This window comes from Nilaparvata lugens, chromosome 1 (assembly GCF_014356525.2).
Source record: "Nilaparvata lugens isolate BPH chromosome 1, ASM1435652v1, whole genome shotgun sequence".
NCBI classification, from domain to species: Eukaryota; Metazoa; Arthropoda; class Insecta; order Hemiptera; family Delphacidae; genus Nilaparvata; species Nilaparvata lugens.
Window position 1 is genome coordinate 30,295,201 of NC_052504.1, and position 27,950 is coordinate 30,323,150.

Genomic DNA, 27,950 nt, shown 5'->3' on the forward strand with positions numbered 1-27,950 from the left:
AAAAAACTAATAAAATTAGAACGATCACACCATTTTCAAGTTTTGCTAATTCTATAAAAAAATATCATGAGATTTGATAAAAATTTTCAATTGTCTTCTGAACTAAGCCAATAATTTGATACAACCTTCAAAACGAAAGTTGAAATAGAACAGTCAAGCAGTGGAACAAATGCCAAGTTGGAATCAAAAATAGAATAAACTAGGTCAAGCTTCGAAGTCTCTGTTTTTATTTGTACACAAATAAAATACTCTATGAGAACAAAATTTGATTTTCTAGAAAATATTCTGACAGTCACTGGTAAATTTTCAATTATGGGAAAAGCTACAGGTTTAGACAAAAACAATTTTTCAACATGAATGAATGGTTTTATGCTTATTATTAGACAACAAGGAACCAATTTTTTTAAATATACAATTTACATCAACATGAAGTGTGTCACAGACACAATAAATAAAACGAGCACGGATTATTGATTGAAATCAATAAGAGGGTAGTTTTTACATTAATATTTTTCCTATGTACTTTGGTAGCCACTTGCGTCCTTGGCCCTCACTTGCATAATACTTTCATCACTACAATACCATTATGATAACGCGTTAAATTTACTTAGTGGCCTGTTCTAGGTAGGCGATGAGATCGGCGCGCTCCTGTGGCTTCTTGATGCCGGCGAACACCATCTTTGTGCCTGGAATGTACTTCTTCGGGTTCTCCAAGTAGACGAATAATGTGTCTTTGTTCCAGGTGATGCCTGAAAGTCACAAATAATATCATAGTTATTTAAAATTGTCAAAATAAACAGTTTTGCTGAATTGAACAGTTTAGATGAATTGCATTCCATTTGTTATCGGACAAAAAATATTATTAAACAGTTTAATAGACTATGAAATACCCTGTGGCTATAAATATAGACAACAGGGAGAACAGCTAGAAGAAGATTAAGACTCAATTCACACTTATGCGACACTGGTCGAGAAGAGACTCGACTCCAGTCGAGAACATGTGTTTCCAAATGGTGACACTCAAACCAGTCGATCCTAGTCTCCGCGATGGCACCATTTGAAAACACATGCTCTCGACTAGAGTCAAGTCTGAGTGTGAGTTGATCCTTATTCATTGGCATAAAAACAATAAATACATTATCATTAATATTTTCTATTTTGCAAGTTAATTACTATCAACTTCTTTGAATTAAAATAAACTGTTTGGCAATAAAATTTACATTAAAACCAAATTTAATGCCAGTTAGTGGTTAATAAATGGCAATATATAGCTTACAAAATGAAGTCCCACCCCAATGTCATCAAGTCTCTCTAAAGTTCGATAATTTGATTGTATTTAAAATGTTATCGAGGATGATGTCCACATGAAATTCGAGGCTTGTTCGTAGGTGATAGGGAATAGGTGGAATTAATGGCAGATAAAATAACTTAAATGTTGATTCTGAACCAGAGGGTTCGGTTTGATTTTGAATCTCATTACTGTCTATTAGAGCAGCTGGCCTAGAACAAATAATAACTTATACTAGAAAATAAAATAATTCAGGAAGGTTCTTTAGTTTATTACAGTATCTTATTGGCAGTAACCAAATAAGTTAAAGATCAGTAAAATCTATCAAGATAAGGCAAAATTTTTATCACACCAAGGAGGAAAAATTTCAATTAGCCTATTTCCATAATAATTATGCCAAACATAAATAATATCTGCAGGAATTTTACAACTATACTCTAATTTCCAAACCTTCAAAATTCGAATATATTATATATTATGTATTCTTATCTTATACGTGTTACACCAATATGGAAGTTATAAAAATTGAAATATTACCTAATACATTCTTCTTCATCTATTACTCACACTTGTAGGATCGATGGCTTTACGCCATGAATAAAATACAGAAACAAACTTATAGCTTATTAGATACTGGTAATTTATGCATACAATAAAATTAAGTATTTCAATGTGTACTACTAGTTGCTGACAAATGAAAATGATAACAAATATTTTCTTTGACTAATTCTCAAAACAAATAACGACAAGTTAAAAGATTGGGTTAACAAACCTTTGCTAATATTGGCGTCTGTGTAGGTGTATCCAGCTGCCTGTCCGGTCTTCCTGCCAATCAATCCATTGAGGTTAGGTCCAACCTTGTGCTTCTCTCCCTTGCCAACTGTGTGGCACTGTGAGCACTTCTGTACAAACACCTAAAACAATGTCCACAAATCCATGTCAGATATTTCAATCAATAAAAATAGAAACGAAAATGCATTATATTTTAGTTAATTTAAATGTTTTGAATTCCAGTATTCTACTTGAAACAGAAAACATATTCGCATTTTATCGTTAACATTTCAGTACACATAGCATTTTATAATTTTTATTAATTAAAACTAGACAATTATCCCCCACCTACCAATCAATTAGTGTTCTACAATCAATACTGCCAAATCAGGTTTGAGAAGAGGGCATGATTGCATGTTAAATTGAATTCTATGAGCATAGTTGTACTTTAATTATTATGGGTCATGTTTATAGCAGCACACTCATTACTGAAATTACATTGCAAGGTCCAAAACTACAAAGTTTTGGTAAGTGATAGGCCTACCCAGTTGCATTTGTAAATAAAAAAATTGCTAACTCAAATCTCGAAATAATGATGATGATAAAAAAAAATCAGAATCAAATAAAATTTATTCATCAAAAACAATTACATTACAAATTAGAATACTATAACAATTAAAACAATGAAGTTTTATGCATTGAATAATTTCTTAATAGGCAAATATAATACAATGAATGAATATACACCCTACTATAAATCATATGTGTTGGGATATAAGTTATTAGTTGCTTGTTGCGTGTTATTACTATTTACAAACTTCATTCACTGATATGGGATTAAAGTTTTTTATAATGAAATTAGTAAAAATTTTAATACAAACAAAATTATGAAATTAGCAGATAAATATTAATGTTCTATTAAGGATAATAATAAGAAAGTTATTTTTAGAAAAACTAGTACCTAAAGGAAAAGAATGAAGAATAAATAGTTTCAATATTTACAGTCTAACTAAATTTTCACAGTTTTCTACTCCAATATAAACTAACCAGTAAAATAAACTTTTCTTGGACCTGTGTCTATTGAATTCTTCCCTAATGTAACTTGGTATTGAATTGTAAATTTTTGGTCCCAAATATATGTAGTAGTTTCTTTGCCCAAATGTAGTGTCCATCATTGGTACTATTAAATTCGTGTTTCTCTGCCTTGTTTGATGGTTATGATCTGCCAGACGTTGTGTTCGTTGTTTCTCCTCATTCGCGTGATGATAGCCTGGATGTAGAGTTGTCTTACACTCAGTACTTTACTGTCCTTGAAAAAAATGTTCGTGGGGAATTGATTCTCCTTGAAGCCTATTATTTTTAGTATTCGTTTTTGAAGTTTATAGAGAGGTTCAACATGTATAAAATTCGTAGCTTCCCAGATAATTATGACGTATCTCAAAATTGATTACACTAAAGAAAAATAAACAGTTTGTAATGTCTCATAGTTGAGGATTTTACGGAGTTGATAGAATTTGTAGAGAAGCTTCCTGATCCGGGTAATTGATAGATTAATGTGCTTGTCCCATTTAAATTTGTTGTCCATTATTGTTCCTAAATATATTATTTCATTGACTTGTTGAATAGAAGGGCAATCACACGGGTTGTTGTTGGTGCTTCCACAGTGATGTACAATTATTGAAGAATCCGGTGGTTTCGTCCGTTCCGTCAGAGAAAAAACTACAAATTTTGTTTTTGTTGCATTTACTGTAAGCAAATTTTCTCTCAACCATTTATCGACTTTCTTCAATTCTTCCTGTGCCAGATCAAAAACTTCCTCCCAGGTGTTTCCTTCAAATAGTATACACGTATCATCAGCAAAAGCTATGACTCTCCCTCTTATCTTAATTGAACATAGCTCATTTGCATATTATGCCAAATACAGAATTGCCCCAAGAATCCCAAACTTCATCGTTTCCTCTAAACTGAGATGACATTCATATGATATGATTTTTTAATCACTCTATAGTTAAAGTATTAAAAATAAAAATGCTTACCTTCTTTCCCTTATCGGCATCTCCAGCAGGTACGCTCATTGTGGCTATTTAGTTGATATCTGGAAAGAAAAAGGGAAATTAATCAATGAGACAGAAATACAAATATACAGCATTAAATAGCTTTTAAATATAGTAAATTTTCTGCCGTGTAGTTGAGGTATGTGGTATAAATTTATATCAAATAAAACCACTTAAATAATTATTTACAAAATATTTTTATTATTGAATTATAATTTATTAGTATGAAGGTGCAATTCCTTAAGACTCAAGATGTTCAATAGTTAATCAGCAATATTCTAATAATTAAATGAAATGGTTATTATAGGCCTATATTATATTTTTCTAATAAGCTGCTAAGTTAAATACCAATTATTATAATTTGTAATAACTCATAGTTTGATATTGAACAGCCAATAACCTTAAATAAATACTTATGGTTGGAAGGTTGTATTTTCTTATCAAATGATACATGCGTTGCCTCATAAAACTGATAATGTTGAAAAGAGTTTTAGAATTCCCAAGAAAACTTTCAATGTCTTCCAAATCAATCTAATTGTCAATGACATTGGAAAAAGATAAGAATAACAATGACCACTCATTAAAAGTTTGACCCACTCTAGAGAGAAGTTTTAGTTGAGATAAACATGTAAAATAGTAGTTAGTAGTAGTATTACTTTATTATTGTTTGTTATCCGAGGTTTGAGTAGATAAATAAAAAAAGATAGAGTATGATTTGCAGAGTTTAAACATTTCTAAAATAAGCTCTTATGCTTTAACCAATTGTAAATTTATGATTTTGGAACATTTAATGTAACTTGTATATTATATAACCTTCAACTCTACAATTTGATACAACGCATAAGTTATTTGAAAAAGTTGTAAATATCAAAATCGCAGGTAACAAAATCATTAACCTTTTAGAAGTACGGTATTCATAGTTCATACCTAACATATTTCATATTTAGAACTAATAAGTAGGTAGGTCTCCATTACACTTGCATAGGTCTATTCTAATAAAATTATCATGGTTAGCAAAATGTATGTATTCCATGAATAATTATGGATCAGATTGTTCAAGATATGTAAACCTGCAAGAGAAAAACTTAAACAACGCTAAGTAAGCCCAATTTATTCACAATTTGAAATGTGTCACAAGATCAGTGAATTTCAAAATAGCCTATAATAGCACGTGATGTTCTTTGAGGCCAAGAACAGTGATGGAGAGGAAAATTATTGATCAATGATAATGATTTCTGAGTGTGATTATTGCATCATTCTTTGATCATGCATTCATGCTTGTGAAAAAAAGTAATAAAATAAAAAGAAAATATCCATTAGAACTAAATATATACTAAAAAATAAAAATAGAATAAGTTTTAATTCGTTTAAAATTATTGAACGGCAGAAAACGTGATAAAGATTTAAAATATCAGGATGACCCTGAATCATGCTTATACACATAACCTTGGTTTCAATATCACAAATTTCTAAATTTTTCGCCAAATCAAGTGCTAATTATAGATTAAACTTATCAAATACTTAGATAAACATAAAATATATATCTAGTTTATAATGTAAACATAAAATATTTATTCTATGTTGATTTTTACGGCTTTATTACAATTCACCACGCTTCATTTTAAATGAAATTAACACACATATAACAATAAACTTTGCAGAATTGAACTATAGAAATTAATAAAATGTAATTCTGATTCCCAAATACCAAAATTAAAGTGTTGAATAAACTAATAAATAGCAAAAAAAACTCATTTGTTACCTACCTTCAAGATATTGAGCGATAGTGACCCAGTCAAGGACTGCAAAAGACAGATTCTCTTGAATGAAGAATGTAGGACAAGTGTGAAGTCGATATTTTGTAATTAATTAATCGATAACTTTTCCAATCGATAAATAGAATAGTTTTAAAAAAATAGTTCCAGTAAATAATATTTTTTTTAAAATTCAGTTAACATGAAAGAAAGTTAATTTTTTAGCAAAGATGTTTATTATGAGTAAACACAAAAATCATAAGTGATCAATGAAAGAATTTTAAATCAAATGTAAGTATTTTTCATGTGATTTTTAGTATTTTTACTTTCTTCCTTTACCATGGAATTTCAACATATTTTATACAGTAGTAATTTTTTGGTGATTGGTAAATTGACATTTCAGTCATCAGCTGATGTCAACTGAAGACGAAGAACGACTGAACTGAGTCGAGTCTTCTGCGATTGTGATGTAGTGTAGGTCAAATACTGGTGCATATTTTGAATTGAAATACAAATTTTTCAAATTGAAATATTTAACATGGCTGGCGCAATTTTAAAACTATCTTCAATTCTGGGAACCAATGCTGCAGCTTCTTCTCTTGTAAGACAATTTTTGTGTATTTATAACAGTATATTTATTAACCATTACAAGTATTTGCCGAACTTGAGTTTGCAAGCAAAGTGTCCTGTACTCTATTTTTAAATATAACCAAATGGTTATGTAACAAAATTTTTATCATTGCATCAAATGATAAAAATAGATTCAGGTGCATATATGTAGCATTGTCAAAAAATAACAATCAACCTTACCTAACTACTTATACTTTTTTAACTTGACAATCATTATCTGTGCATGCAAGGTGTGTTCGTTAATTCGTGTTTATTTCTATTGAACTTTCTATTGCAAGTATTTATTATTTTTTAAGCAAAGCTTTTGGCTATAGCTTAATTATCTGTTTGTCATTTTCCATTTTTGAAAATTTAATTTATATTTCTCATGCTTTACTTTAAACATCAAAACAAGTTTCTCGTTGATCTCTTAATGTATGAACCGAATTCAGTGAGTTTCTAAAGCTTGTAAGCTCATACTTTAATTTATATCTTTTAACGTCTTTATCCTTTTCCACACTTGTGGGATCGCTGGCATTATGACATAGGTAAATACTAGATTTTAGAATTCAACATTGATAGATAAAGATGACGTCACTTGGTATTCAACTAGGACATTGTGGGTGTCGTGTTACCCTCAATTCAACACTCAATTGCTATTTAGTTGACTCACACTTAGTTATTGAAGGCCTCACTCTTCAACTAGGACATTATGGTTATCAAGCCTACCCTCGGGGAGGACAGTCAATGGCCATTTAGCCAGATAGCAATTTAAAAAGCTGTCATCTTCCAAAAATTCGCTAACATCATAGCAAGTCCAGACTCAACTGGCTACAATTCTCTCAAACTCGTCGAGATCCATTTGCTATGCCTGCAGCAGACAGCTTGTCCAGTACATAGCCTTTAGTGGAATAAAATATCTTCCGACTCGGAGGGAAATGCAGAGTAGATGGTCCGCATTTCCCGTTGAGTTGGAAGATATTTTTTAATTCCATTATAGTGCTGAACTCCTTTATCGTATCAGTGATCAATACCAGCTTTCAATTCCCAATTAATTTTGTAACTATGCACGTCAGTCCAAATTTACAAATTTTGTTTATTCTTCTTAAAGTACTTAAGACAGAGAAGAAGAAATTGCTGTCAACTGTTGAAATACCATGCCTAACTAAAAACAACTTTTTTTTGCTAGGGCTACTTTTGAATTAATAGATACAATTAAAAATCTAAAATTTCAATTTTATTTTTTCACTTGATAATGGCATCATGGCCGAAACATGTCGTGAATAACCCATTTTTTTAAAGGGTACTTGGATTTTTAATCAACTTACTATATACTAATATACTAAACATAATGTTTTTTAGCCCGATTTTGCATCTTATGTCCACAACCTTGGCTGAATGAGCGGCATAAGGCCGATTAACATTGGTTTGCTGTCATTTTCTCTTATTAGACACACCTGATAACTCCATCCTTTTTCACCACCGCACCGTTGCTAATATTGTCCAGGTTTTGTTTGTAGGCTACATGGAAATTTAGTGACTAACTTACCAGAATATTCAATATTAATTATAAAAATTCATCAATCACAGAAAGATATACTTTCTTGATTTGTATCAATAAGAGTCAAAGATAAATATTAGATTTGAGTTTTTACTGCGCAGGATAATGCCCAAATGAGCTTTTTGTTTGGGTGTGGATAATGGAAAGTACGAAGTTGATTTGATGATATGATCAAACGTCCACACCTTTCGGCGGGTTTCGAACCCTTGACCAGGTAGTGTTAGCAGACTGAACGGTGCAACGCCTTAGTCGCATCGGCGTGAATGACAACTATCTTTAAACTATCTAAACAATTATACGTGACAGCAATGCTCTCCTATGAAATCCTCTGACTTGGAAACGTGGATATCACTATAGACATGTCACTAGTGACATGGCAGCGGAAACGAGCATGAATATCATGACCAGATATGCCCTATCATACCGTATTCCCAATCAGTTTTAGCAACAGGGAACAGATTCGGAACAGAAATAAATAAATACCGTAGTGCATGTCGTGACAACACGGAATTGGAAATGTGATGTACATTCATTTTGTGTTCCCTGTTTTGTATTATTGTTCTAGTATGCAAGCTGTTCAAGACAAAGTCCAGCAGCTTCACAGATTCCTGATCATTTGTTAAACTTGAGCACCTTCAGCACCCCAATCGGAGATGTGGTTACGTCTCCACAGTTAGTGTAGGCCTACAACAAATTGTTGCTGACTCCGTGAACTGTGGAAAACTTGTTTTAGGTTGCGATCTTGAGTATTTTCAAATTATTATTTTAAAACCAATTCGGCTTAGAATATAAAAAGTAACTTTCACTTAACAAATCCTTATACTTTTCAGAGCTGTGTTGGCCGGCCTGCGTTGAGCACCAGAAAACTACATTTCGTTTTTGGAGATCGTAGTCAACACAAAGAAAGTGGCTCTGTAAGTAGTAAAGTTTCAATAATCTGTTTCATGTTCAAAAAATTGAGTAATTCCTTGAAACATGGCAATGAAGATCAACATTTCATGATAGACAGAACTTAAATTCTTGGAAATTCATTTCTGTTGGAATTTTGAATCAACAAACACAGTTATTTCGGAATGTTCCCAATGTACCTTCCTTTTCTTTTAAAATTCCTTGCAAAAAAACTAGCTTACTCCTACTGTCATAGTGTAACTTATTACAGGGGTGTAAAAGTGTCGCTGAAACCTGAAATGAACATAACAGACAGCCAGACTTTGAAAATGCCAAAAATATGGGAAATGAACTTTGAGTTTCGCAAACATGCACTCGATACAAATATCAATGTATTTATTGCGACAACATTTTACCTCTCATAAGAGATCTCACATGGCTCTATTTTAGATTTAGTTCTATGCAACTTTTTCTAATGTTTTACTTCAAATTCCTTGTGTGGGCTTTATCGATAGATCACAGCCGAAATCTATGCCAGACTAGTAGAGCTTGAAGTCTATTATCATTCATTTGAATAACAGTAAATCAATATTTTTTTGAAGGGTTGAATACAAAATAGGGTTGAGCTAAGCTATCAGAGTAAACAACATAAACGGTGTATTACAGATTACAGGATATGACTGTATTCGCACAAGTATTTGTCAAAAATCGGTATTTTTTCTTACAATATAATTTGTATTGTTGGCAGATATCTCGCGACTACAAGGTGATCGACCACAGCTACGATGCGGTGGTGGTGGGCGCGGGGGGCGCCGGCCTTAGGGCCGCATTCGGCCTGGTGGCCGAGGGGTTCAAGGTGGCCGTCCTCTCAAAGCTGTTTCCGACCCGGTCGCACACCGTCGCTGCCCAGGGGGGCATCAACGCCGCGCTAGGCAGCATGGAGGAGGACGACTGGAAGTGGCACATGTACGATATATTATTCGACTTCCTCTCTTCTCGAGATATCCATATTCATTTAGTCATCATCAATGATAAAAATACATAATCATATCATGATTTCGTTAGAAACGAAAAAACAGGCTTTGCCCTTAGTATTTCATTCCAGAATTTGGTTGACCTACTCCAAACTTAACTTATACTCTGTCCAAATTGGCATGAGCTCTGAAGGATTAGACCGACCCTCCTACTACTCACACACACAAGCGCAGTCTTTTTTTGTGTGTGTGAGTAAAGGGACGGTCTGCCTACCTGTATAATACGTAGTATACATAGTATATCAATGGTGCAGGTAGGCCGGGCGTGTGTGCCTGCGCGTGGGGGAGCGAGGGTCGGCTTAATCTTTCCGCGCTCAAGCCAATTTGGACAGAGTATAAACTTAGTCCAGAAAAGGTTCTCTTTCGTGTATTATATTGAATTATTGTCACAACCACTTTGGAGAAAATAGTTTTGGTTGCTACTGAAATTAATCAATTTATGATGAACTCATTCTACACTTCAGTCTATACTACCTTTCATTCGAGACTTTACTAGAGATTGATTATGGTGTAGCAACAGGAACTGGTTTCTCAAAAGTGGATGTCAATTTCAAGTCGTTCTCTAAAAAAATAATAGAAATATTTATCCTAACTTTCTCCATAGGAATACAAATAACTATTTTTGACTACAAATTATAGTGGGTGATGAAAAAGTTTGAAAAAACACCAAATTGAAAGAAAAATAGGCGGAGAAAATTCAAATTGCGATAATTTGAATTCATACACAAAACGTATATCAATTCACAATTATTCAAAAACTACAAAATAATGTAGTTAGCTTCTTGTTCTGCTAGAATTCACTATCACTCTCATTATTTTGTGTTACAGGTATGACACCGTCAAAGGTTCAGATTGGTTGGGTGATCAAGACGCCATTCACTATCTGGCTAAAGAGGCACCATTCGCAGTCACTGAGCTCGAAAATTATGGTACGTTATTTTGTCTCCAAATGAATTAATCAATTTTATAGAGTTGATAGCTGATCAGGATTCTAAATCTTTATTTTTCACATGGTATTCTGCTTCATCAAATGAATGTTATTATAGAATCATAACCTCAATATCGATCCAAGTGAACAGGATATCAGGTTTAAGAATGGTAGTAGACTAGCAAGGATTATACATTTTGAAGTTGTAGTGCATAAAGTATCTTCAATTTAATTAAAAATTGTGTGTATTTTTCGACTATTAAACTGTGAAGCCATATAAAATAGTACAAAAATGTTATATCAGAAGCTATGCTATAATATTTATATTATTTAATTCATAGTCATATTCTGTTTGAAAACATCACAACATTGAAAAGGAGAAATAGGCGCTAGCCCAAATCTTCTCTTCCTAAATATACATACTATACGTTTAAGCCAATGAGTGTTGAGACAAATGCTACCAGGGCGGCTTATCTCACTAAGGGTGGCCGGCACGCTCACCCGATTTGAGCATATGCGGTTTTTTCTATGGAGTTACCTCAAAAATGAAGTCTTCAAAGATCGCCCACACACCTTGGAAGAACTAAAGAAGCGAATCAGAGAAGAGATCCTTACCAATCGCGGTGTGCCAAAATGCGTTTTAAAACTTTAAAAATACGCTACATCAGTGTATTGCTTCTGATGGCCGCCATTTAACTGATATAATTTTCGAAAATTAATAATAAAAATTACATTTCAAACTGAATTGACCTCATTGAAGATTTTTTTCCAAGTTGAACGGTTCATTACTTATAGCCCTTCCAAACTCGTCAATCGGCTCTGCCCCACCCTGCATAATGTATAATACATTATAATAGCCATGTATTGGCTTGATTGGTGCTCTGCAGTTGTAGTCCAGTCTTCAAAAGGCTCATCTTATCCAACTATGACTAGGAGGGTGTATCTACCCCTAGGTATCACTATCACCAGTTGTGGGCATGAGCCTGTTGTGCCTGTCCTGATGTCAAGTACACAAGTGTCCTCAAGTCAAGTATTTGTACGCAATGTGATAATTGCAACATGCACCTCTCCATGGAAATGTAGTAGAGTGTGTGGATTGTTGCAGGAATGCCATTCTCGCGAACAAAGGAGGGCCGCATCTACCAGCGCGCGTTCGGCGGACAGAGCCTGAAGTTCGGCAAGGGAGGACAGGCTCACCGCACGTGCTGCGTTGCCGATCGCACAGGTCACTCCCTGCTGCATACGCTCTATGGCCAGTCACTGCGCTACGACTGCAACTACTTCATCGAGTACTTCGCCATGGACCTCATCATGGACGGAGACGCCTGCGTCGGAGTCACCGCCTTCTGCCTCGAGGACGGCACCATTCACCGATTCAAGGCCAAGAACACTGTCAGTACTAAGTTTAGACATATTTGATCACTTTTTACCTCACAAATTCTACTTGCCTACTGGTGGGAAAACAATATTTATTTACAAGAATTGCGTAACAGAGATGAAACTGTTATTATTCTAATGTGAAACGTTATTCTTCATTTATTTATTCGTACAATAAGTTCTTCATCAAAATAATGATGTACATTATTTATTCGTACAATAAGTTCTTCATCAAAATAATGATGTACATTATTAATGCCCTCTCCCAAATTTAGATACAGTTACGCATACTCCGAAATAGGTTAAATCTTGTAGGTCTTCACTTCACAAAACTTTCTATCCTTGAATATTTCCACAAAAAGCAGATTTTTTATAATTATATTTTATTAAATAATTTGTTTAGCAGTAATTATGAACAAAAAATACATAACATTTTAAGATTACGCTCATGTTAGGATTGTTGAGTTTACAATAATTATCAATAATTTAATTCAATTTCAATTGATATGTTAAATAAAGAGGTAACTGGTAAAAGTAGTTTGTAGACTTCAAAAATTTGTAAAACATTGATAGAGAGAAAAAATGTCTACCTGAGAAAATACTATTAACCAATTTAACGAAAAATGAAGTAGGCTAATTTAAAATTGAATTTTTACTAATGAAAATTAAAATAATCACTAGAAAAAATCATGAAATAGACATTTTATTAAGATTATGAAGTTATTATTAATTCATCAGAAAAAATGCACATACAATTATGATAAAACATAATAAATTAAAAATTACATTGCACATTGAATCTCCCGGTAACCTGATGCAGTAAACCTCTAGTTTGGCCAACTCGGGATCAGACCATCGGCTAAACTACGGTAAACAAAATGTGTTATCAAAGGTTAATATATAGCCTAAGACACTTTCAAATACATCACCAAAGCTTAAAAATCAACAAATATTATTCTTCAATTATATACTTTTTTACCATAAGTTAAAATTTGAAATTTCTTCTCTCAAAGCTTCACATTCCTTCCATATTAAAGTATGGTAGGTAATTGGAAGAAAGCAGTTTTTTCTGATGTGACTCATCGCACTGAGATGAGTCAAACCTTCCTACAAGTCGGCCAAACCGACCCAAGCAAAAGTAGAGGGAGTGAATTGGACTGTATAAATGTATACGGTAACAGTTCTCGATCAGTTCAGTTCTAATTGTTCGTTTGTCCTTGTACAAGGTCGTTCTCCCAAAAATAGTCAATCAACTTTTGTTCGTGCAATTTATTTTATTGAATCGTATTATCTGTACTGCTTATATTACTGGTAGTATTTGGGATTAGTTTTGTTCTTAGAATATATCGAAGAAGGAAATTGATTGTCTGCGTTTTGAAATTGTAGCCTATTGATATGCAAGGTATACAATTGATATGTTTTTGTTGAAAGGTGCTGGCTACTGGAGGTTACGGCAGAGCTTACTTTTCGTGCACATCAGCTCACACTTGTACCGGAGACGGAAATGCGATGATTTCAAGGGCAAATCTGCCACTGCAGGACATGGAGTTCGTACAGTTCCACCCAACTGGTATGTATGCTCTAATTTCCTTCTATTTAGTATAATCTCGCCGCGTAATGTACTAAATTCCAATTATTGTAGTAATAGAAATGAGAGTAAAAAATAGACACAAACCTATGGATAAATCTCTTCTCAATCATCATCTATTATAATGAAATATTTACATATTTTTCTAATTGAAACTCCACAGCATAGCGGAATTGAAAACTTCAATTTATTTTAAGGAAGGATTCTGCAATATCAAAATACGTATTTTACAACTTGCTGTTGAATGTGATCTGTGATGCTTATAAAAATCTATGACCTGTTATTGGGTATTGAGATACCGGTTGGTTCAATAAATTCCAAGTGGAATGGACGGACATCAAACCCATAAATGGGGCAGCGATGGCAAACTATAATAATTTTTAATTAACTTATAGTGTAGTACAGTAATTGCTATTTGGAAGCTCGAAATCATAGAATTTGTGACCTGTTATACTATAATTAATGCCAACCTTTCTTCTTTTATTGCTACTCATTTCTTTTTTGCTGTTTAATGTGAAGCCCGTGTAAGTCTAAATGATGTTTAAGAAAGGGCTAGCTATACATGCTAAGTGAAATCCTTTATTGGAGTTCAGTAATGCCAAACTGCTGTTGGAACGCTCCTACCAGTTTGGAAAGCGATAATTATCTATTATCAAAAAATTGTAATCCATCTTCTTTCCACTGAATAATGCACATTCCAAATAGCAACTGACGATTGGTGAAGGGGCCAATAATGCAATAGGACAGGTGTCTGATTGGTTTGCAACTAATGGTTTTCTATTGAACCAAGCCAAGACACAGTCAGTTGTCTTCAGTTTAAGACCATATATGGGTGACCCCTTGATTTCTAATAAGGCCAAATTTTGTGGGATTAACTGTGGATAGGGATCTGCCATGGGCTCCTCATATTGATACAGTTTTGGACAGGTTGTCTCGAGTGAACTTCCTCTTGCTGCGTTTGATGTCATGTGTTACTTTTGAGTATGTGAAATCGTCATACTTTTTTTATCTAATAAATTACCCCTAAAATTTAGATACATGGAAACCATAGAGTTTGAAAAGCTAAATACAAGTGGCTATGCATAAACCTTTTTTATGATGTTGAAGAGTTTTTTCAGCTGCCTGAATCCAGCATAGACCTGCAATGCTTTACAATCATTGAAACCATATAGGCATAATAACTTATTGACTTGTACTCTATTATTCATGTGCTCTAATCTTTTGACGAGATCTTATGAATCTTCATGGCTCAAGAAAGATATTTATATATTGAAAGTAGAATGTTCTTATGCGAAAAATACAAATTGAAAGTAAAACACATTTATGTAAAAAATAACACGTTTTTAATTTGCCGACATATTTCGTTGCACATTTTCAAGTCCAAACAGAAACAAAGTTCTGTTTATGAAAAATTTTGTTTCTGAAACAGTGAGTTTTTGTTAGGACTTGAAAATTTTCAACACCAGAACAAAACATGTCATCACTTGAGAACGTGACTGCCTTTTTCACATCATAGTATTTTACTTTCAACTTGTATTTCTCATCCATTTCCATAGGGCTACTTGATCGTTTTTAAAGAATTACTAGTACCCTGTATTCTTTTTTGTGTTAAATATCTTGAAGATTATAATATTATAATGTGATTTCAACAACTTGAACTATTTTAATTAAGCTGCTTTTTCCGTGACTCAGGTATTTACGGAGCTGGTTGCCTGATGACGGAAGGCTGCCGTGGTGAAGGAGGCTACCTGGTCAATTCGGAGGGTGAACGATTCATGGAAAGATATGCTCCCGTCGCCAAGGATCTCGCATCGCGAGATGTTGTCTCACGATCAATGACCATGGAAATCAGAGAAGGAAGGCAAGCTATGCTTTACTATTATTTGAATTGCATCGAATTTGTAGATGAGAAATTTTGAAAGTCATCGTAATCTTCTCATAGTACGCCTGCGGGGTGCTATCTCTCCCGGGGCTCTAGTCGCATACCTCTGCCCGGGGTAAGCTAGGCCTAGTACAACGAGTCACTTGCCCCCTCTGCTAGATGGAGTCGGTCACACCCTACCTCTTGTAATGCTTCTTTCAAACCTCTCCCCCAAAGTCGCTATACAGTTATTTGATAAAAAACATCATTTAGTTAGACCTCGTTATTTTCGTTTACACCTCAAGACAAGTGTTACCAGTGAAAGTGTCCAGTGCTCGTGAACTATGCCTACTCTTTCCAAGGCCATGGACGCAAATTCAGGTAACTCGTCGAAAACCATCGAACAATGACTTAATAAGTTACTGTGAACTATGATTATTATGTTATGCTTCATTTTTAATATTCTTTTGTTTTATTATATCTCTCATTGCTTGAACTGATGTCAAGCTGGTCCTTCGGAAATTTAATTAATAGTTTTACGATTCAAATCATTACTGTGCTCTAAAAACATTATTCTGTTCTCATCCTCAAACCCAATAACAAATATTTACACCTACAAATTTAAAAATTATATTTTCTGACTCCATTAGATAAAAGTTCTTGATAATTTTAAAACAATTTTAAGTATCTACCTTTTAGCTAGATCTCTTCAGTAATTTTATCTTTGAAATTAGCTATTCAGGTTTAAGTAGTATCAAAGTATTTATGTGGTATATTAGGTCTCACTCTATGTTCATGTTTTGTAGGTGGAAAGGAGATGAAAGAATTCCTATTTATATTATTTAATATTTTCTGTCTCAAAACATGGATTCTCTAAACCTGAAGCTTTCTCTATTTTCCATTTGAATGAAAGTAAAATGAATGCTTTCAATGAACACTTTATGAATGCCGTAAATTGATCGTTGAATAATATTAATGCTGGTGCTTCTATTACACAATGTAAACTTCAAAATTGGAAACTGTTGAATTGAGTTGAATGGCTGCCTTTATTTTGAGGCATGTGATTGAACCAAAACAGGGTTATTTTATATTTTCATTAACAATTTGAATATTTTGTTGTTGGGATTTTGAATTGATGGACTTGATTGCAGAGGAGTGGGACCAGACAAGGACCACGTGTACCTGCAGCTGCATCACTTGCCCGCCGAACAGCTGCATCAACGGCTGCCGGGAATCTCCGAGACGGCCATGATCTTCGCCGGCGTCGACGTCACCAAGGAGCCCATCCCAGTGCTGCCAACTGTGCACTACAACATGGGAGGCATCCCAACCAACTACAAGGGGCAGGTGAGTGTCTTTCTCAATAATACAGTGCAGTACCAATTATTTTAATTCTAAAATGCAAACACATTAAACTAATAATCGATTTGAACATTGAGGTTAGTGGCAGTTCAAATACAATACTCTTAAAATATTTTTTTTTGTAATTAGACTAACATTCGATTTTAACTAAGTTATTATCCTTGCCCATGCAAAATTAGTTACATGAAAAATGTAACATTGTAAATGAAAAGTGGTCAATTGTGAAAATCATCTTTTAAATTGACTAATTTGTTTAATTTAAATTTTAAATTTGTCTAAATTGACTAATTCTGTTTCGCAAGTTGCACTGAATTTATGAAATTTCGGGAGATAAGCTCAAGGTTAACATTATTTCTTCTCTCTCAATCATTTTGATATCTATTATCGTTGAGAAAATTCAGTGTTACATGAATGAATCATTCTCAATTTTCATATTTACTCATTTCAAATTACATTTTTCAACAATACTAATTTACTTGTGTCATTCTAGATCGATGTCTACTTAGTGGACACAGTTAGGTTATCTTAATAGATGTATGTTATCTACAATTCCACTAAATAGTAAAACTCACGGATGATTTTAACTATTCTATGATCTGTAAGTTACAAGCAAACAACATAAAAATTTAGAGAGTTAGCAGGCGAGCTTTTAATTATTATTTCTTTTCTAAATTCTGACAAATTTATATTTTTATGTGTTCACTTATACCTATCAATATGAATAATAATAATAATAAATATCAGGGGACTAAGCTTTGCTCTGGAGTGTAAAAACATAGAAAATTTGTAATGAAAGATTGAATTTATTCAGTCTAAATTAAAATCTAGGTTAAGCTACTATCACTCATCAAAATAACAATTTATTCACACTTCAAAAAACAAACACATCATCAATTACATATCACATTCACATTGTTATACTGTGAAAAACTTTTGATTATCTTTGATCTAAGAATCTTTGATATTTCATATCAATTTATAAAAAAATTCAGCACTCAGCCTCTGCGCTCAGGTTTTCTTAACCTTGCAGGGACCCTCCTTATATAATACATATCTTAATCATACTACCTACTGTATATCTAACTATTATGTTATGTATTTTATACTTTAAGTTTCTAACTTTGTAACCATCATTAAGGATAAATAAATTTGAAATTTGAATTACAAATAGATATATTATGAATTCGATTTAGAATTATATACTATGTTTGCTACAATATGTGTTAATATACTATGTACTATTCTACACTAACAGCATCTAGTTACTTTTTTGGACTTTCTGAAGTAAACATGCTTTCTAAAAAAAGAGAAATAAATGAAAATAAGTTTTTCTTGCTGAATTTTTCTTCTCGTGAGATCAGCTGAATGTTCCCACACATGCACTCGTTCACTCACTTCCATTACGGTATCGACAGACGACCAAATTTCCAGCTGTTTTTCCAAGGACGTATTTATCCTTTTAATGACCTTCAGCGAGTTATCCCAGGGTTAAGATCTAGTCCAATCGAATTTCCATATCATAACCCTACTTTGTTCCAAATTTCGTGAGAATCGTTAGAGTCGTTTTCGGGATCCGGTCACATACAAAATATATAAACATATAAACTGAAATTGCTCGTTTAATAGTATAGGATAGGATTTACATATTGTTGTACGGTATATTCAATTATAAGGAATTTAGTAGATTATCAATAAGATTAATAATAATTTATTAACATATTTGTATATTCAATTATAACATTTGTTATAATGTTGATGTTGTTGATTGATGTGAATGGTTTGCAGGTGGTGACCAGCAAGAACGGCTCGGACAAGATAGTGCCGGGACTGTACGCGGCGGGTGAATGCAGCTGTCAGTCGGTGCACGGCGCCAACCGCTTGGGAGCCAACTCACTGCTCGACCTCGTCATCTTCGGCCGGGCCTGCGCCAAGACCATCGCCGAGGAGAACCGACCTGGAGACAAGGTGCCCGACTTCAAGGAGGTATGTCGGCAAGCCATAGGCCTATTAATAGCTCTGCAAATATTTTGGAAGATTCAAAGTGAATAGTAAACCTGTCGTTGCAACATGCGAGTGATTTCCCGGATCAGTCCATTGTTGAATAGGAATGGTTGGTTGATTTAAGATAGCCTATATTTGAACTCGGTTGGTGCAAACCAGTATTATGTCAACCTACAATTTTATTTAAAGTATTGAAGTCCTAATTATCAAATCCTAAAATTTTGATACTTGAGAAGATAGCAGTCCTTGATGGAAAACTTATTTATTTGGTACTTGAGAAGAGTAGCCTACATCTTCATTCAAGTTTAGCTTATCCACTTCTTGAAGAAGAAATATGTTGCTCTTCCAATTCTATTCTATTAAAATTAGCATAAATACTCTAGTTGTATTCAAGATTCTTTTATTCGCAACAAAGATTGTTAAATTTCACAAAAAAATCAACCCAAAAAAAAATTTCAAGATCAAAGTAATTTATTCATTATTCCTATTATTTCAACATTTAGCGTTGGTTTTATTGACATACACAAAAAGTGTAACAATTTGCATACTAAAATAGGCCATAAAAAAGTATGAAGTCTTTAATTTGTAGACAAAGCTGGAATTGATCGGCTCACTTCATCCTTGTAAAATAGCATTTCTGGAAGCTATTATCGTGTCTTCCGTAATTTTGATAAGTTCAATATCCACAAATATTCATATGCCTGGTTTTCTCGACTCAGTAGACGTTCTATTTACTTGAGGCAGGATACCGGAAGAATGTAACTGTGTAGACAAGTGGGCCTTGCACAGGTTACAGTTTCAAGTAAGTGTTCACATAATTCAAGTACATTCCGACACGTTTCAAGTTACATTCATTAATTTGAACGTCCACTGGAATTATTGGAAAAAGGCATTAGAGAGTAATGGGCCATTCCTTACATTGAGTTCATCTTCATCTGAACATCGTATACAGTATTATTCTGTGCAATTAATTATGTTAATACTATTTGAAAGCTTTTCACAATGTAGTTATTTTTATTATTTTAATTTTAAAGTATATACCTGTATTAGCTTTTGCTTATGTCGGGGGGTAAAAACGCAAAAGGAATAATAATTGATTTATTCAGATTGCTTAACTTGTTTGAATATTTGGAAAATTCTCTGTGCAATAATCAATTAGATTCGGAAATTTTATCATCTCTAGTCTGAAACTTTTCACAAAGCGTAGATTTTTTTGAATTCATCATTATTCAAGTATAATTCATATGATATAATTATAAGTATAATTTATTTTTTTTATTATTTTGAGTGTTTTGTTTGCGTAGAACACGGGTGAAGAGTCGGTGGCCAACCTGGACTCGATTCGCTTCTCGCAGGGCTCAACTCTGACGGCCGCTCTCCGCCTCGAGATGCAGAAGGTCATGCAGAACCACGCCGCTGTCTTCCGTGAAGCAGCCACGCTGCAAGAAGGCTGCAAGAAGATGGCCGATCTCTACAATGTGCTGCGCGATGTCAAGGTATAACAAGTGATGCTGAAAAATCATATTATCAGTAATCTTTAATCATAAGAGAAGCAGTTGACCACGTGGTTGCGCTAGTATATATTCATTCAGATTAATTATGACGCATCAACATGTTGGCCCAGTAAGCTGGCCCAGCCTGTAATGTGACCAAAGAAGGCCAGCGATGGCAAACCACCCATCCACACACTGGCGCTGGTCGTCATTGGACCAACATATAGATGCGGCATTAGAAATATCTACTTGTGCGGAACCAGTCATTGCTAAATTAGATATCTATTGAGTTTCACAAAAGTTTCAGTTGGAGAAACGGACATCAGTTGCACATAATATTTACTCAACATTCAAGTTATTATCATATTTATATCATTACGAGCAGGTGTAACTCGCGCCCCGCAAGTGTCTGAAAAGCACTTAGATTGAATAAGCTATAATATAAATAATATTATTTTCCTAACCTAACTTTGATACTGACTTCATGTGCATCTCGTTTCAGGTTGTTGATAAGAGTCTCATTTGGAACACAGATTTGGTAGAAACATTGGAACTTCAGAATCTCATGATTTGCGCTCTGCCAACCATTGTTGGTGCTGAGAACAGGAAGGAATCCAGAGGTGCTCATGCTAGAGAAGACTTCAAGGTAAACCTCATATTCATTCATCTCTTGTATACTAGTAATATAAATTTCAAACTTCTATATAGCATTAATAATGTTTGTAGTATTACAAACGAGTAGTATTTTCCTGTAGGAAAACATTCCTTTATTTATTATGAATGATTAAATTAATTTCAGAAGAAAATATACAGTGTGAGCATCAACGTGCATCGTTTTTAGAGTAAATTGGAAAGAATTAGAAAAATAAGAATATTAAATAATATATAGAAATAAGATAGAGAGTTCAACTGTATGGCAAAGTCGAATTAATATTTTTTTTACACTCTTGATAAAATCATAGATAAACAATAGCGTAAATAGAAATCCCATGGTATAGGGCCTTTATGTCGCAACTTTTACTGTTATCTCAAGATTATAGTCCACGTAGTTCTTTCCTGTGAAGCTTATGACGCTGGTAGTATCTCATATTGTGCCGTTCATACACTTTTACCCAGTAAAAATCTACAATAATCGACAGTAATCGGCTTGAGATAACAGTAAAATTTGCGACATAAAGGCCCTATACCATGGGATATCTACTTACGCTATTGTTTCTCTATGATAAAATATAGCCATATTTGTATTCAATGTCTTTTTATGCAAATCATATATTCTATCTATTGCAATTTGACAATATTCAGCCCATATTTTTTGATTGAATAATGATTGGAAAAAATCAATTAAAATTACAGAAGCAATTCATATTCTCTAGCATTCATTCTCACATTATTTATAAAACAATTATATTATATCATTGATAATGATATTTTTGTTAGATTCAATTGAATAAATTATTTTGTTCTTGAATAACCATTACTGGCTTATTTTCAAAGAACTATAAATCTAGCAAGGCATATGAGAATAGTAAAATCTCTAAGAATCTTAGTATTCCAACTTCATTATGTAGTCTGTGGATCAATCAGATTTAGATAATAGGATTCCTCCAATTTGAGCTATAAAATAATTTTAATTTGCTTTTTTCAACAGATAAGAATTGATGAATTCGATTACTCCAAACCCCTCGAAGGACAGAAAGAACGACCCTACGAAGAACACTGGCGAAAGCATACATTGGCATGGCTCGATATCAAAACTGGAAAGGTAATTTACCAGAGCCAATCAGTTCATTACTTGTTTTCACTGAAATCAAATCAACTGCGCTAGCATGGCTTTCAATAGCAAATATTATAACTGACGAAAGGTTGAATATCTTCTAGTCATGTATTTTCACTTTGCAATGGTTCGGAGCTTACCTAGAACTTGGATAGGTTCATCTCTCACGTCTATCTTGATCCATTTCCTTATCACCTATACCCAAATCTAGATGTTCCTGAGAAAACAATTTCTTTGACGTATATTAGGCGTTTTATATATATGATTACGTGAAATTCGGAACTTCACAAGTGTTTTACCATTAAAATATTTTTAAAAAATACTAAAAACCTATTAAAATACTTACCATAGTTTATGGTCTTCACGCAAATATATACTTTACGCTAAAAAATTATGGATATGGCTGGTCAATCATTGAAGCAAAAATAACTTGAGATTATTAAAGTCTCATCTCTTAAAATAAGTCCACAATTTGCAAAATATTGTAATTTATTTGCAAATTTAATTTTTCATTACAAATAAACTTATATGGTTGATGTTTCAGGTGACCCTTGATTACAGGCCAGTAATCGACAAGACCCTAGATGAGAATGAAGCACAAACCGTACCGCCTGCTGTACGATCTTATTAATTAGCTAGTGTAGATTATTATGTCTTGTTTATTTATTTTTTATCAATGATGTTCTGATGTGTAATCCTTAGAATTTTCACATTAACTCAAGATATTGGTCTTGAGAATATCAGCACGATATAAATATTGTGAATTTTTTTGATTGATGTGAACTTTCCAGTTATTTGTTGTGGCTTGGAACTAGAAAATGTGGCTAGAGCTTCTATTCAGGGGCATCATGTCTATTCGGGTATCATCGTTATTGTCCTCAAACATTTGCTCTATAATCCAACAGTATTTATTAAAAAAATATTTTATGATTGCAGTATTGTATTTTTTAGAAAATAGATGAAATTATAAATGAAGCTTAATACAAGCCAGAAAACAACATTGTATTATTGCAACCAACCACTGCAATTTCAAAAATTCAACTGTGATTAAATTTCGACTGTCAAGGAAGAAAGCTCTATTGCTTGAACCTAATCAAAATATTCTTTTAGTACAAATTAGATATAAATCATGTTTATTTCGTTGATCAAATGAATGTTTGTTTGTACAGGTATCATCACAAAATAATAATATTCAATAATATTATGTCCAAATATCTTGGTTCTTATTATTTTAGTATTTATAGAAGTCGAACGTTGTCTTTGAATCCTTTTCTTTCCTACCACGATTTGGTTTTGAGAGCAGAATACATGGTTCGAATCCCTATCATATAATGGTTCACTTCTCAATAACTCGTCAATTATTTTTTTCAAAGTATTTATTTCCTCGCAACAAGATCCAATTTTGCTGCTAAATATCGAGCTCATGCTATGGTTGCATGCTTTCAAATAAAGAATTTCTTTTTCAAAAAAATGATAACTCTCTATCACACAATCATTGATTTCCTGTTGCGCTTTAATATGCAAATTCATAAGTTTCTCAAAATGGCTTGATCTTATTTCATGTTGTTGTAAGATAGTATCAAATACTTGGTTAATTTTAATTTGCATTGCTATATTTTTTCTCACAAATTCCAGTAGGTCTTGAGTCCGTGGATTACTCTCGTCCATTATTTCTGCTATTGACGGGGTTCTTTGTATTTGGGCTGTTCTTTCATCCAATTGCTTTTTCAATTCCAAAATACCTGTCAATATTATTTCTATTTCATCATCCTGTTTTTTCATTTGTTCGTCTACTTTCTCATTTATTTCGTTCTGTTTCTTCACTTTGTCTTCAATTATATTAGCGCCTACCTCAATGAGATATCTATTTGTGTAGATATCCTCCTGCAAGGAGGTTGTGCTTGTTTGAACTGCAGTGTGTATGTTATTGATAAACGCTTCAATATCATCCAACTTATTTGATGTTAAATACTGCTGAAATGCATTCAAATTTGCTAGAGAATCTATGTTTTCAATCTTATTCGAATGAAATTTTGCGCATTCCTTGAGTACGTTGATAGCATACTTGTAAACTTTCAAGTGCTCTTCAAATTTGCTTGTAACTTTATTCAGTTTCTCTAGTTCACTCTGATAATTTGTAAATTTGTTGTTTTGCTCGTTTATGGCTTTATAAAATTTCTCCTTGTGGAATCTTTCTTCCAAACTGATCTTTTCTTTAGAAGTTGATAATATTCTACCCAAATTCTTAAAATTTGATTCATACAATCTATTTCTTACATTACTTTTTGTAATGTATGCTTTCATGAAACCTTCAATCTCTGTCTGCTTCACACCTATCACCCTCATCCTCATATTCAAGTTATTGAATCGATTAATTATTGTTTTTATATTCGAGTTATATTTCATTATTAATTGTGAAATTTTCTTTGAGTTTCTTTGGCTATTGCTATATCTTTTTGCAAAGCCCATGTCCATCAACTTTTTTATGGTGTTTACTTTTCTTGCTAGATCATTCATTTGTTTGAACATTTCATCACCATTTACAATATTATCATTATTCAATGACTCTGTATATTTTGAGTGTTGGTTTCCTTTAGATCTGTCCCTGTCAAAACTCATACCTGTCTTAGTAGAATATACCTCATTAAAAGCATTATTAGTTGTCAATTGATTTTCTTTGCTGAAGTATTTAATCGTATCATATAAATTCAATTTATAATTCTGATGAGTTGTTGGATTTTTCTTAACAATCATTCTGTTTAACTCACCACTTTTATAGTAATAGTCCTTTTCTCTATTTCTAAGCTGTTTTCTACGTATCAGATATTTGTATGATGAATTTTCTCCCCTAAATACTTTACAATATTCAATGTTTTTTTTACTGTCTGTACCTTTTGTGTGAGATATATTAGAGAACTTGAAAATCAAACTTGCTGAAATATACGATAGGGAAGCACAATCTAATATTCTAGATACATATTTTGTAACAGGTTCATGGTATGTTCTACATAACCGTTCAAAGGAGTGCTTTATAGAATGCTTAACGCATCTGGACAGTTTTGAGTTCTTCTTTAAGTCTAAGCACCTAAATGTGTACTTAAAAAGTTGTTGTACATGCTTTAGTCTCAAGCTTCTCTTATGCTCAATATGAATTGGCATAACATCATTTATCGAATGATATTCAATATCTGATTTCAAATTTCTATCATTTTTTGTCCATTGGTTCTTATTTTTGAGTGGAGGAGATTCTTTCATGTGAATTACTTTGCACAAAGTTTGTTCTTCTGAATCTGCTGTTTGCGTTGCAGTTGAATACAATTTCTTTTGATAAGAGGGTTTCTCATAGTGCGCTTTTGTCACTAATCTTTCATAACACGAGTTATTTCCAATCACGGTTTCACTGACAGCTCTAATTCTCTTCCTGATTTCCCTCTTCAAATCATGTTTTGTGTTACGAGCTGAACAAGATTGTTTGTTATGAGGACATGGAATTTTGGCTTTGTATGTATCATCATTATCCTTACAAGGGATGCCATAATTTAATTTATCATTATTATTACTGTCGTCATCATCAATAATTATTGGTCTTCTGTACAGTACAATGATTTCATTATCATTATTTACTTGTGACATATCTGCCATTTTTTTAGTTTCCATTCGACAATCTTGTATGGAAACATTTTTCAAATTGGACTCAAACTCGTTTGAATTGTTTCCAAAAAACATATGTTTCAGTAGTGGCTTTTTGAAAACTATTGCTGATATTCGATTCGAAAGTTTTTTGGTTGTTCCGTTTATTTTTCTATATTTCAATCCTCTTGTCTTTCTATGAAGCTCAACATGGAATTTTGTTATGCATTTTTGTATTTTCCTTATGACTTTTCTTTTGCAGTTACTAGTTTTCCTCTGTAAAACCTCTTTCTTTGCTTCCAAGCGTTCACATTTCGAAATTTCTTTTGATTTTATCAGTTCATCAAGAAAATTAATCATTTCCAAATGTGCAGTCCCTATTTGATTATCAATACTTTCCAAATTATTAAATATGGATCCTTTGGAATTAACATCTTCCACTTTGATGCTGATAGATTTATCACTTGCTTGGCTTAAATTAATATTAGATTCTTTTGAAGCTGCTCTTATATTCCTTATTGATTGAATTTTTATAAGAATTTGATCAATTTTTCTTGTTAACTGCTCCAATGCTTTCATATGAGTAGATTCCGTTCTGTCTTCCAATTCGTAAGATATTGAACTACTTACATTCAAACTTGTTGCTGAATTTGTCTTACTTCCCTGTAAAAGTATCACAAAAAGAATGAGTCCTTCATTACTTAATATGATTTTCAGCTAATTAAATTATCTTGGAAACAGATTACATCATAAAACTATGTCCTGACTTTTGACTTTGTGACATAAAATCTATAGATGCTGTATATCTCAATTTCACTCTATTCCATGTCATATTTCTATAATTAATATGAGTCCCTCATTTATGTATACATTACATTATGTCCTTTATTATGTATACATTGGATTTTAAAATGAAGCTGAATTATTTTGATGGACCTATTTTTGAATATTTATGTTGGAGTAAAAATCCAAAATGAACAACTTTTTCTACACAAATGGATAAAATCTAAGGCTTTCCAATAAATTATACATGTATTCAATGTATCTACCGTCGCTTATGGTGGTATGATGAGGGACCATCACATAACATAACCACCTCATCTACCAAAATAACTGAATGATACGTGGCGAAATCGCATCACTACCGAATTCTCTAACTTCTAACTTGTGATTTAACTACACTCCTCATTAAGGCATTTATTTTGCGTGACAAAGCAAATATGAATACGTCATCATCATCACTGTAATTCAGCTAATGTCAAAAATCAGATTCCAATCCTCAATTTATTGGATGATGCTTTACCAACTTATGAAGGGCAGCCTGAGTCAGAGTTGGAATCCACCAAGCGCATATACTTTTATCATGCCACTTTCATGCAGGAGGGTGGATACCGCATCATCCAACAATAATAAGATATAAAAGTATTAAGAAGCCTATTCAGAATAACTAGACACATATAATACAATACTCATACAAAGCAATGGATAACACTACTTCTACTAGAGAACATAATGCTGTACTACTAGACGATGTACCGTACCAAGATTTATAATTAATTGAATGTGAATGGCCAATTTTGCTGAACTTTACTGAACGTTGGCCTACCTGATCTAGTGATTTTTCCATATTTGGTGAGTGGTGAAGAGTATCTTTTTGAACTATTGCAACTGCATCTCAGTATTCCTCCTAGTTTCAGTATTCGTCAGCTCCAGTCTCAGTTAATTCTACCAAAGAAGATACAAGTCCAAATTTATTGTATTCTATCTTTCAAGTGTGCTACTTGAAGATATATCCTCCTACTAGTTCCAGCCTTAGATTCGACGTATTAATATTTCTCTTGAAGGAAAAAATAATAATAGGAGTAAAATTATGCTGCATTGCGAGTGCTCCACTCCTGTACTACCATCCACGGCACTCATACCGTACAGACAAAACACCAATGCTGCCTTACATCCTAGGAGATGTCTGTTGTAGAG

General features: G+C 33.1%; 3 protein-coding genes across 4 annotated transcripts; 1 reads left to right on the forward strand and 2 right to left on the reverse strand.

Annotated features, from left to right (window-relative positions):
* Positions 1–204: 204 nt before the first annotated feature.
* LOC111063368 (cytochrome c-like) lies at positions 205–6,329 on the reverse strand. Of its 2 annotated transcripts, none has more exons than XM_022331348.2 (4): positions 5,880–6,329; positions 4,096–4,154; positions 2,061–2,202; positions 205–749 (listed from the first exon to the last, which is right to left on the reverse strand). In XM_022331348.2, the coding sequence occupies exons 2-4, from the start codon at positions 4,132–4,134 to the stop codon at positions 604–606; spliced, it is 327 nt and encodes a 108-aa protein (XP_022187040.1). In that variant the 5' UTR covers positions 4,135–4,154; positions 5,880–6,329; the 3' UTR covers positions 205–603. The 2 variants fall into 2 exon arrangements, with proteins under 2 accessions (XP_022187040.1, XP_039281147.1); XM_039425213.1 differs by lacking the exon at positions 5,880–6,329 and adding an exon at positions 4,462–4,651.
* On the forward strand, positions 6,280–23,557 carry LOC111053513 (succinate dehydrogenase [ubiquinone] flavoprotein subunit, mitochondrial). The gene is made up of 13 exons (XM_039425199.1): positions 6,280–6,468; positions 8,868–8,951; positions 9,674–9,891; positions 10,788–10,888; positions 11,993–12,279; positions 13,696–13,834; positions 15,545–15,713; positions 16,865–17,060; positions 18,861–19,058; positions 20,381–20,572; positions 21,072–21,215; positions 22,218–22,331; positions 22,888–23,557. The coding sequence occupies exons 1-13, from the start codon at positions 6,406–6,408 to the stop codon at positions 22,972–22,974; spliced, it is 1,992 nt and encodes a 663-aa protein (XP_039281133.1). The 5' UTR covers positions 6,280–6,405; the 3' UTR covers positions 22,975–23,557.
* Positions 23,391–27,802, reverse strand: LOC111053512 (reticulocyte-binding protein PFD0110w). The gene is made up of 3 exons (XM_022340417.2): positions 27,580–27,802; positions 23,970–26,636; positions 23,391–23,432 (listed from the first exon to the last, which is right to left on the reverse strand). Exons 1-3 carry the CDS (start codon positions 27,598–27,600, stop codon positions 23,391–23,393), a joined length of 2,730 nt encoding a protein of 909 aa, XP_022196109.2. The 5' UTR covers positions 27,601–27,802.
* Between the last annotated feature and the right edge of the window lie 148 nt (positions 27,803–27,950).

Excerpts from the sequence above, each read along its gene's own strand:
- LOC111063368 (XM_022331348.2), bottom strand. The coding sequence starts at position 4,134 with ATGAGCGTACCTGCTGGAGATGCCGATAAGGGAAAGAAG. Across the intron at positions 2,203-4,095 it reads ATGCCGATAAGGGAAAGAAG|GTGTTTGTACAGAAGTGCTC; the intron begins GTAAGCATTTTT and ends ACATTGTTTTAG. Across the intron at positions 750-2,060 it reads AGACGCCAATATTAGCAAAG|GCATCACCTGGAACAAAGAC; the intron begins GTTTGTTAACCC and ends TGTGACTTTCAG.
- LOC111053513 (XM_039425199.1), top strand. The coding sequence starts at position 6,406 with ATGGCTGGCGCAATTTTAAAACTATCTTCAATTCTGGGAACCAATGCT. Across the intron at positions 6,469-8,867 it reads ATGCTGCAGCTTCTTCTCTT|AGCTGTGTTGGCCGGCCTGC; the intron begins GTAAGACAATTT and ends TATACTTTTCAG. Across the intron at positions 22,332-22,887 it reads TCGATATCAAAACTGGAAAG|GTGACCCTTGATTACAGGCC; the intron begins GTAATTTACCAG and ends TTGATGTTTCAG.
- LOC111053512 (XM_022340417.2), bottom strand. The coding sequence starts at position 27,600 with ATGGAAAAATCACTAGATCAG. Across the intron at positions 26,637-27,579 it reads TGGAAAAATCACTAGATCAG|GGAAGTAAGACAAATTCAGC; the intron begins GTAGGCCAACGT and ends ATACTTTTACAG. Across the intron at positions 23,433-23,969 it reads CTCAAGACCTACTGGAATTT|GTTCAAGCAATAGAGCTTTC; the intron begins GTGAGAAAAAAT and ends TATTTTGATTAG.